The sequence below is a fragment of the Centruroides sculpturatus genome, unplaced genomic scaffold (assembly GCF_000671375.1).
Source record: "Centruroides sculpturatus isolate CEXI.00-Female unplaced genomic scaffold, Cexi_2.0 scaffold281, whole genome shotgun sequence".
NCBI lineage: Eukaryota > Metazoa > Arthropoda > Arachnida > Scorpiones > Buthidae > Centruroides > Centruroides sculpturatus.
The window spans coordinates 678,733-690,926 of NW_019384696.1; the positions used below are offsets into that span (position 1 = coordinate 678,733).

The 12,194-nt window shown below is 27.7% G+C and overlaps 1 protein-coding gene across 7 annotated transcripts in view; it reads right to left on the minus strand.

Moving 5' to 3' along the window:
• Nucleotides 1-12,194, minus strand: part of LOC111627453 (protein wntless-like) — a 46,838-nt gene that overhangs the window by 31,686 nt on the left and 2,958 nt on the right. For 4 of the 7 annotated variants that reach the window (XM_023371027.1, XM_023371025.1, XM_023371026.1 and 1 more), the window contains exons 1-2: nucleotides 11,030-11,219; nucleotides 3,726-4,037 (exon numbers count right to left, since the gene is read on the minus strand). In XM_023371027.1, the coding sequence (XP_023226795.1) occupies nucleotides 3,726-4,037; nucleotides 11,030-11,135 (418 nt within the window). In that variant the 5' untranslated portion in view covers nucleotides 11,136-11,219. Of the gene's footprint in view, nucleotides 1-1,596; nucleotides 1,904-3,725; nucleotides 4,038-11,029; nucleotides 11,220-12,194 lie in introns of those variants that run through there. The other 3 variants (XM_023371028.1, XM_023371029.1, XM_023371024.1) reach the window with 2 other exon arrangements.

A 12,194-nucleotide genomic window follows, 5' to 3' on the forward strand; every position in this document is an offset into this window, starting at 1 on the left:
TGGGAGAAAAAGCCGGCCTGGAGCGGGACTTGAACCCACAACTCCTGCTTACCGTGCAGATGCATTGCCAGTTATGCTATCTGGACCTCCAGTCCAATCTCCTCTTCCAGTGTATATAAGCTAACTATATAACCATCGACGGTTATTACAACACCGGCTGGGGACACATTCAGTACCCACGTCCCACACGGCACTCAAGTGGCCATCGCAAGCCCCAGCAATGCGTAATATATACAAACATTGCTAAGCCCGATATATAACATATATTGTAATAACCGTCGATGGTTATATAGTTAGCTTATATATGCTGGAAGNGCTCTACTGTAATGATATTTCCCTATAGTGAATTTTTTTCAGGATTCAGTGACTTGTTATATAGAAGTTTCACTGTATATTGAATAAAATGTTAACTAAAACATGTTGTACTGAATCAAACGTTTTTGATACTAGATTAACTTCTAAAATATAATTTTGTTTGTTTTTATATTTTTCAATATATTTATTTTGTTTGTACAAAATAAAAAAATAATTTTTAATGATACAATAGCCACAATTATTATTATAAAAATTTTCGTTAGGCTTAACATTGACAAAAATTCAACGTGAAGCGACACGCAACGGAGAAAAATTTCAACATGGGATAGGTTAATATATTTTTTCATACATAATTGGTTATCTGAACAACCCCAGTCCCCAATTGATTTGGATAAATGATGCTCTACTGTATATGGAAATTAATTTTTTGGTAAATGAAGTATTATTTTAACATAATGTTTTTGTTATTTTATGTAAATTAAATTAATATAAATGTAATATATAGTAATAACAATTTTAATTTTAAGTAAATTTACATTAACGTGTTAAAATTCTTACAAAGTTAATTTAACTAAATTTTCATTAAAAAATTTATTAAAAACAATTAAAAAATGTTCTCTCTTCATAATATGCTTCACACTTATGTTAAGAATGTAATTGTACATTGATATAAACACAGGTTCTAGAACAATTTACTGTAAGTTTTTCATCATTGGCTAATTTTAAAATTAATTTGTTATTATATATTTTTGGCTGAAAGAGCAATGTACAATGTAAAAATTCATTACACAGAGAAATTTGCTATATAGTTCATAATGTGGAATTTTGACTGTAGTTCTAATTAAATTATCTTCCATTCATATAATATTAATTTAAATTGTTGAGAAGTCTACTATTTTAATGAAATATATATATATAATTTAGAATACTCTTTTTTATTTGAGAAAATAATACAATGCAAAATACCATATTGAATATGATGTTAAGTAGGAACTTATTAAGAAATTGAACTGAAGAGGGCATAAAATGCTCAAAATGTATGTCCCTATGAGATAGAGTACCTGTAAATGAATGTGGCTTTAAAAAAACTATTACATAAATTTCAGTGAATAATAATCCAATGTAATTTCTAATAATTTATAAATAATTCATAGAGCTATTTTTTATAAAATTAAATTACACTACAAAAATTGTGTTTCAATAAATGAATTAAATAAATTTTCCTACAGTTTACTAATATGAAAGAAAATATAACTATAAATTCTCATAAAAATTACTTACAAAGTGGATTGTACTTTTTGTGAACTATATCCGGATGAAGAACTGCTATCAGATTTTGCATCCATCTTGAATAATCTAACTGAACAGATTCTTTAGCTAAAGGAACTTGAACTGCAAAAACTATCTGATTTGGAGAAACATGGTTTCTTATTATTTTTGGATCATCCAATTCTTCTATTTTGTTACAGTTAATGGGTACTCCATTTTTACCACGAGGGATATGCCATACATCATCATATTCTCCAGGATTAATAGGTTTATCCAGAACACATTTTGTACTGAGAACCATATCTGCATTAGAAGGTGAAGGTGCTAGAGATTAAAAAATAAAATAAATTAAATATTNTAGCAATGTTTCTATTTGTCATACAAATTTTTCATTCAGTCCATACACATGTTTTAGTTAACATTTTATTCAATATACAGTGAAACTTCTATATAACAAGTCACTGAATCCTGAAAAAAATTCACTATAGGGAAATATCATTACAGTAGAGCGTAGTTTATCCGAAAGCGTTCCAGTCGGCAAATTTTAATTTCTGCTAGTGCTATGGCACTGCAACCTTTGGCTGTCTTGAGTTACTCCAATATTTTTTCTGTTGGTGTGTGTGTTTTAGCTGGCAGCACTGGCACTATTGTGTGGTGTTTTTCTGAGGACTGTGTGAGGACTGTGTGTCAGAAAAACACCACACAATAGTGTCAGTGCTGCCAGCTAAAACACACACACCAACAGAAAAAATATTGGAGTAACTCAAGACAGCCAAAGTCTTGAGTTACTTAAGTCTTGCAATGCCATAGCACTAGCGGAAATTAAAATTTGCCAACTGGAACGCTTTCGGATAAATGATGCTTTACTGTAATGATATTTCCCTATAGTGAATTTTTTTCAGGATTCAGTGACTTGTTATATAGAAGTTTCACTGTATATTGAATAAAATGTTAACTAAAACATGTTGTACTGAATCAAACGTTTTTGATACTAGATTAACTTCTAAAATATAATTTTGTTTGTTTTTATATTTTTCAATATATTTATTTTGTTTGTACAAAATAAAAAAATAATTTTTAATGATACAATAGCCACAATTATTATTATAAAAATTTTCGTTAGGCTTAACATTGACAAAAATTCAACGTGAAGCGACACGCAACGGAGAAAAATTTCAACATGGGATAGGTTAATATATTTTTTCATACATAATTGGTTATCTGAACAACCCCAGTCCCCAATTGATTTGGATAAATGATGCTCTACTGTATATGGAAATTAATTTTTTGGTAAATGAAGTATTATTTTAACATAATGTTTTTGTTATTTTATGTAAATTAAATTAATATAAATGTAATATATAGTAATAACAATTTTAATTTTAAGTAAATTTACATTAACGTGTTAAAATTCTTACAAAGTTAATTTAACTAAATTTTCATTAAAAAATTTATTAAAAACAATTAAAAAATGTTCTCTCTTCATAATATGCTTCACACTTATGTTAAGAATGTAATTGTACATTGATATAAACACAGGTTCTAGAACAATTTACTGTAAGTTTTTCATCATTGGCTAATTTTAAAATTAATTTGTTATTATATATTTTTGGCTGAAAGAGCAATGTACAATGTAAAAATTCATTACACAGAGAAATTTGCTATATAGTTCATAATGTGGAATTTTGACTGTAGTTCTAATTAAATTATCTTCCATTCATATAATATTAATTTAAATTGTTGAGAAGTCTACTATTTTAATGAAATATATATATATAATTTAGAATACTCTTTTTTATTTGAGAAAATAATACAATGCAAAATACCATATTGAATATGATGTTAAGTAGGAACTTATTAAGAAATTGAACTGAAGAGGGCATAAAATGCTCAAAATGTATGTCCCTATGAGATAGAGTACCTGTAAATGAATGTGGCTTTAAAAAAACTATTACATAAATTTCAGTGAATAATAATCCAATGTAATTTCTAATAATTTATAAATAATTCATAGAGCTATTTTTTATAAAATTAAATTACACTACAAAAATTGTGTTTCAATAAATGAATTAAATAAATTTTCCTACAGTTTACTAATATGAAAGAAAATATAACTATAAATTCTCATAAAAATTACTTACAAAGTGGATTGTACTTTTTGTGAACTATATCCGGATGAAGAACTGCTATCAGATTTTGCATCCATCTTGAATAATCTAACTGAACAGATTCTTTAGCTAAAGGAACTTGAACTGCAAAAACTATCTGATTTGGAGAAACATGGTTTCTTATTATTTTTGGATCATCCAATTCTTCTATTTTGTTACAGTTAATGGGTACTCCATTTTTACCACGAGGGATATGCCATACATCATCATATTCTCCAGGATTAATAGGTTTATCCAGAACACATTTTGTACTGAGAACCATATCTGCATTAGAAGGTGAAGGTGCTAGAGATTAAAAAATAAAATAAATTAAATATTTTCAAGAAATATTAATTAAAACATAAACTGAAAAAGTATAAATAAAAAATGTATTATTATATAATATTTCATAATTACAAGTTTGGTTGAAACATTTTTCCTAAATTCAAGTTTATATTAAATATTTTAACATATCAAAAATACAAATTTAGCACTTTTACTATTATTAATAAAATACATAATTAGCTTCCTTTACTCTGGTATTTATATATAAATACCAGAGTAAATTTATTTTGTAAAGATTTTGTTCAATTTTATAATTTAAACTGATAATAAATATTTTATGTACCCTAAGTATTTAAAAATGTAGCCATCTTCAGGTTCTAAATTATAAACAAAATTCAAAATGTCCTAGAATATCTGTTAGATAGAAAATTTGTTATACAGTAATTATATGAACATTGCATACAGTGAAATGCATTTAAAAAATTACATATAGGGCTATTGAAATGGAATTCTCTCCTATCACTTTCTGAACTTTTTGGCTCTCACCAATAGAGAAATGACATTTGAACTCAAAAGCAAAAACACTAATTGTATATACTCTAGTACACAGATAGCAGTCAAGGTGGCAGCCTACTGCTTGGGGGATCTGGGATAGAATCCGGACAGATCAAAAACTCCCCAGGAATTTTTCAGGAGGTGGTCTACCTGGATAGGTCAAGCCCTGTCTCTCACCATCCAGTAGCCCCATTGTGGGCCTGGCCAAACCCATAATGGGTTTGCTAAAAGAAGCTCAGAAGAAGAAAAAAAAACCAACTCCAGTACACAAATTTTAATGTAAAAACAAAAATTTTCAGCTGTATGGGACTTCATCAATTATTCTATTTATCAAATAAGTTACAAAACTTTCAAAAATGGAGCATTCAATATGTGCTCTGATGCAAGATAAAATTTTAAAATTATTCTATTAATATTTGGTAAATTTTTACCATGGTACCCTCGATGGCCGTATTTCCAGTTGTCATCTTGTTTGTGAATGCAAAGTCCACAAACAAGATGGCTAATGGCAAAATATACAAAAACTAAATACATTATAGTGCAATTATTACAATAAACTGTATTAAAAACAATAATATTAAACTCACTTTTTACACATTTTCATTTCCCTTTCTTCACAAGTTGTAGAAAATTCACCTTTTCCCTTCAAACATGATTTAACTGCACTTTTAGATGATTCAAAATTCGTATTTTTCCTTATTATTAGGTTGGTTTGGTTAGGTTAAGTTAACTACATTTTTAGTAGACATTTTCTTTTTTTCTTTTTAGGTATTCCTTTCTTCTGTTTGCTGGGTTCAAGGGCAGTACACACACCTAACCTAACCAGCCTAACCTAACTGAAGTGTGACCATCCAGTCTGTCACACACTTTGTGTACACAGCATGCATTACCTTGCCAACATATGCCTCAGGCAACATAGCAAATTCCCTTAAAAATCCTTATTTTTTCATTATTTCTTTTACCAAATACATTTTCTGTTGAAAATGTATTTGGTAAAAGAAAATTTAATAATTTAGTAGTGTATTTAGTAAATTTCAACTATTTTTCCTGGACCACCAACTTTAAATTTAGATTCGTTACTTACAGATATCATCATGCGATAAAAATCCATTGAAGTGCACTTTTCCAAAATTCTTCTCAAATTTTCTCAATTTCCGACATTATTTTGGTTATATTACTATTAATACAACTAATATTAATTACAGTTGTAAATTCTATAAAAAACAATAAAGTTTCAAAATTCATAAGACTGTTATAAATTCTCACCAACATGCATTAGCAGCAAATAATCTCAAACTCAAAATTTTGCATAATAAAAACTTTTAATCAGCACCACCTACATCGTAATTCATCTGGCACATGTTGTCGAGATTCTGGAAGAGCTTCCATCGGGTCTACTAAGGTAAACATTTACCTAATATTTTATAGATACTATATGTATACAAAGGCTCCAGAATGATAGGAATAATATAAAATGCCATACTTGTGGTAGAGAAATTCTATCATTATTAATTAATACAATGTTCTTTGAGAGTGGCCTTATAAATTTCCATAACTTCAATGATACTGAATTTATTTCAATCAAAAATTTTATGCATTAGTCTAGCTTCCTCCCAATGGGGACACCCTGGGCTCGGAGGCAAACTGAGCCAGCACAGTGACGTGGTTTGCTTTGGAGATATTGTTTATGGTCTTTTGTTCTATGGCATCTACAAATCCATGAGAAACCAATAGTGTAGGCAAGGTATTTGTTAAATTTTAAACAGTGTAAGGAGATCCTGTATATCCCTGGAACATGTATTTGTTGAAAGTATCTCCAGTCATGAGTAACCTAACTACATTGAGGCTACAGTTATAAGAAAAATTTACACAACAAGGTGTTAAGGAACATTTTATTTTCCTGCAAGTGCTTTTGACGCAGTAATGGGCAACGTCCTCAGGCAGAAACGGAATCGAACTGATTTCGAACAGATTTTAAAATTGAAATAAGAACGGCATTAACCGTTTGGAACATAACAAGATTTAGAACAAGAAAACTTAAAACTTAAATTGAAATACATGTAATGACGCACATGCACCTTAACATGCAGAGTAAGTGGAGGGAATTAAGGCGTATGTGTGTCGTTACGCTATTTCAATTTAAGTTTTCTTGTTCTAAATGTTATGTTCTAAATTGTTAATGCTGTTCTTATTTCAATTTAAAAATCTGTTTGATTCTGTTTCTGCCTTAGGACGATGACCATTACTGCATAGAAAGTGCTTGCAGGAAAATAAAATGTTCCTTAACAACTTTTTGTGTAAATTTTTCTTTTGAGTCAGTATAAGTATTGGCGTGACATCCACTGAATAGGTATTAGTTATCTTACAATTATAAGTAAGATCCAGATTTAAATCTCTAGCTATTTTGTGTATAATCAGTGGAGTTGTGGTTTGTAATAAAGGATGATGTATTTTCTTGTTTGTGTGTTTAATTACACCTCTATTGCTATTTTTCTTTCAAAGGTGTGGGCAAGCTTGGTGATCAGTGAAATGTTATACATGAGTTACCAAGACATGTTTAATATGTTATAATTCTTGTATAGTGTCCAACATATGAAAGCAATGGGTGAAGGCATGCTTAATAATTGAGAATTTCATAGGCAATTCAATCAATGCAATGTTATGCACTATCTTCCAACACTAATCTTACATGACTATCAAAAATTTGAGAAGGTTCTGTTGTTGACACAAAACCATCAGATGAAACTAGGTGTGTTAATACAATGGAAAATACCATTCAAATGTTAAATGCAATCAGCCCAAAGTCCAAAAAGAACCATTATGAAACATGCTATGATTTTGAACTTGTCAAGCCAAAGTGTTTCAAAGATATTTATATTTCCATTCCTATAAAATTCAGACTATGCAGTGCATAACAAATAAACATAAATAACTCTGTTGTTTTGTTGCAAAACACTCCTGAAATACTGAATAATTTGAGTTCATTGTCTTCTTGATGGTGCAGTTAATAATGTGGTGGCAAAGAATGGCCTAACTGACACCAGTTGTAAGGTTTCTATGGCCTTTAAAGCTTTCTTATTGCTGAATGTAAGTGGAAATTTCTGACACTAAGTAGTTCAAGACACTTACTTCAAGTTTTTGAGTGTTTTTGGGAGTGGCAATAATGTGGTCTCATATGTGAGACCAGGGGTAAGAGGATGGAATAGGAAATGTAAGATTCAGTTGGAAGAAATACATTCAAGAAGGGTCATTCAAGAAGGTTGGAAGAGATACATTCACTCAATACATTGCCTACTATATTGTATTTTGTTTAACACAAAAAATATTTTGAAACACTCAAAATTTATAAAGCTAATAAGGGACTGCAATTAACCTTAAAGATTCAGCAGTCATGTCAGATGTCTGGAGAAGTTTTACAGTTCTTTTTATTACCATTTTGCTGTATTTATGTTTTTACACACAATATTTATATATATCAGTGTAATTATTTATTATTTCATTTTTTATTTAATATTTTTCTTATTGATTATCTATTCCTATTTTCTATGTTTTATTTAATATATTTTATGCTCCTATGCATGTGACTAACTGTAAATTTGTAATTTTCAAATGTTTCTAATTTCAAAAATACATCCTCTTCTTCCATTATTGAACCTGAAAATGGCCATATAACATGATCAAAAATATTCTAGTTTTACTGGATTTAAGGTTTTTTGATATTACTTACTAAATATCTTGTGTCTAACAAAATAATACAAAAGTTAGATTAAATAATAGAAGTTTTTTTTTTTTAATCACTGAGCATCATCCAATTTTCTAAAACATTAGACAAAGTTTGATCTACAATTCTAAACTCTGTTAATCTTTATATTCTAGTGTAGAGTGAAATGCTTCATTTCCAAATTCAAATAACTTGTGCTATTTATAAATCTTTTTAGTTAACTTAAAATTTCATAACATGCCCTTCTTGTCTATAAATAGCTTTCCACAATTGTCATTGATTACAAATTATAGTTATATTAAAAAGTATTTCTATTTTGTTTAGGTTAAATTATTTTGACATATTTTTAGATATTTATAAATTTTATAATTTATTTATATAGTTTTCTAATTGAAATATGATGTTTGACTTTATTTGCTTTCTATATTTTTGTAACTTATACATTTATAATTTTAAATATTTTATTCAATACTGTTAGTGTCCTAATTGACATCCATTTTCAACCTTTTTTATAAAGCTGATTATGACCTAAAGTAAATTGAAAACACTTCTGTTTTAATAAACAATTTTGACTTCCAGAAAAAAAAAGCAATTTGTTTTCTATGTTTTATAAAATAATGCCAGTTTTCTCTGAATTTGTTGATTTTAAAAATTAGAAAATTGTGCATCAGAAATTTTCTTTTTATCAAGCAAAGCACTTGATTTGATTCTTAAAACAGAATAAAACTGTTTATTAAAAAAAAAATAAGAGATGACTCAGAACAGTCAATAAAAGATAAAAAGTTTCATTTTGTATATTATACATTATAACCTCAGATTATTTTAAATAATAAAATGGAAGTCATAAAATCATTATGAAGAGTGTTTTCAATATGTATATTAATTAGGAAAATCTGAGAGAAAAAACTTTGTAATGATTACTATTCACCATGAGAATAATCAACAATAATTACTAAATTTGCATTACTTAAAACTTTTCATAATAATATAAAAATTTACTGAAAATTACCATTTAATTGCCTTTAACATATTCAGATTATTTATAGAAACAGATCAATTAAAACTACTGTCAGTCATTAAGAGATTTTAACTCTTTAAATGCAAAATTTGCCATAATCAGCTTAATCCATTCCAGATGAAAACTGCCAAAGGGGAAATCATTTGACTGTTTTTGCTATGCAAATTCTTGTAGCCTGAGGAGTAAAAACAAATTCATCTCTAGGCACATAGAAAAAAGTAATTTTCAGAGCTTAAAGAGTTAAATTAAAACATCTAATTTATTTATAACATATAGTGTACTGTACATATATTTATTGTCATACATTTTTCATTATTTGAAGGGAGAAACCAACAAGTAACAAAAATTTACACAAAAAATATGATTCGTAAGAGCTATTTAACGGTTTTAAAAATATTGGCTTTGGAACGAGTTCATTTTATGAAAGGAACACATTTCTGTCAACAATAAAGCAAATCAAACATCTTTAATGTTGAAATAAGAATACTTGTATTTTTTATTATTTTATTCAAAACATTTTAAAGAATCAGAAAAGGTTTAAAAAATCTTATGAATATTTGATATCTAATTACTGTAAATGTAATTTGTTTCAAAAATTATCTAATTATCCAAGTATTCTCAGTTTAAAGTTTATATTTAATTTGATTTACTAAATGTAAAACAAATGTAGTTAACAGATTTTCCTAATAATCACTATAGAATTTACTGTAGAGTCTGAAATACTTTTGAAATTATCTTAGAAAGTAATGTATTTTGAATAAAAGATGAATATTTTAATATTTTGTATATTATTAATAAATTATTGATTATCAATATTATTCTAAAAATAATTTACCTATTTGCCATATCAAACTGAATTTTAGTAAACTAAAATCTAAACAAATATACAATTTTTAAATGAAATCAAATTATTATTAGTTTGAAAAACTGAAAGTATAAATAATAAATAGAACCAAAGATCAAACAATTTGTTTATATACAATTATTTATTTAAATTTGTAAACATTTAAGTATGGTATTTTTTAATTGTAAATATTTCCAATGTTAAACAAATGTGTTATTAAATTTATTTTTGAAAACTTATGGATCAAAATATAAGAAAATCTTTGACGTTTTCTAAACAAAAGAAAGTTTATCTCAGTTAAATAAAAATTAAATTAACTTTAACAAAAGACAACATGGTTTAAACACTAACACCTCAGGCAATGAATCAAAACCTGTTCTAAGATAATGGATATTCTGGTAGTTGACATTTAACTTTTGTCTGCAAGTATTCAGAATTAAAACCATAACATTTAATAGACATGAAAATTAGATTTGTATCTAATAATAATATGAAATATGAAGGTCATTCCTATCAGACAGATATGCGATTATTTTTATCCTTTACATCAATCTAAGACGTCTGCTTTAAGAATTTTAACCCGAGATTTTAAGTGATAAAGAAAAATCTTTTGATTTTTCAAAATTTTACCTAAATAATAGCAGATAAAATGACTTTTTTTCTTATTAAATTGGTTAACACGTGTTTATTATTATGACTGTAAATTAATCAATTTCAAAATAATGAAACTGATAAGCAATGCACCCAATGCATATTTCAAATATGCATCAAGACAATGTATATACTTTTATTTTTATTTTTAAAGCGCGATCTCGTGTAATTAATTAAGCATTTTTTGATATTTGATGAGGATAAAGGCAATGTTTTGTACTCACCGATGCATCCACCTATGAGAAAACAGATCACTTGGCATATTAAAATGAAGCTGACCAAAACAGCTAGTTTTTTACCGCTTAAGTTCTCTAATATAGTTCCCGCCATTTTCACTTTCTTTTTAACACAACGCGACTTGTCACAATAACGAGATTGTCAACTACTCATGCTGAAGCCGATGGGCAATAGAGAACGGTGCGCCCTCTGCAGCGTATATAAGACTTGTCGAATAAAGAGTAAAAAAAAAAAAAAATAATAAGAGATACATTCACTCAATACATTGCCTACTATATTGTATTTTGTTTAACACAAAAAATATTTTGAAACACTCAAAATTTATAAAGCTAATAAGGGNTTTTTTTTATTTTGCACAAACAATATACAGTTTAACCTGATTATAACGTCAAATTTTTACTGGTCCCACGATTTTACTATACTAGACAACGTTAAAAAAACCTACTTGTAACGACATAAAACCCTGTTTTAATGTCCTATTTGAAGCACTCCCAAATTTACAAAATTAGATTACAAATTTTTATTTAAGAAAGAAAATACTACATGCTCAGTCCTAGGGTCAGAGTCCATTTCCTTGAACGACTGTGGGTGGTACTCTCACCACCTGACTTCGGTTTGCCTCAAGGACTTTAAACTACATATATAGTCCTTATATGTAGTTTATACTACATATATGTAGTATATAGTCCTTGGGTTTGCCTGTTTGTAGAGAGAGTAGCCATTTTATATTTTACTTTCACTCGGTTCTCGATCCCGAGTAGCTACAAGTCAGGTATTTTTATGCGCGTATGATTTGGGCACTTAATACTCTGTGCCAAATTGCAACTCCTGACATGTACTCCTTCATACCTCTAAGTTGGTAACACAGCAAGCAGTACGATTTTATAAACAAGACATAGTCTTGTTGACAATTCTTTTTTTAAAGGTAATATTGTTATTTTACAACAACTTTTGTTAGACATTTAATAAAACAAATTTCAATATTTTAAATTTATAAACAAACTGTTCAAACTTTTCTAGAAAAACTAAAATTTATTGTTGTGTATTAAATATTTTTTATTAATAAAAATTTAAGATTTGTTTTAGTTTTTCACATTATTTAGTTTTGTTTTATTTATTGTTTTATATTTTTTGTGTGCTCTATTTCTTGTG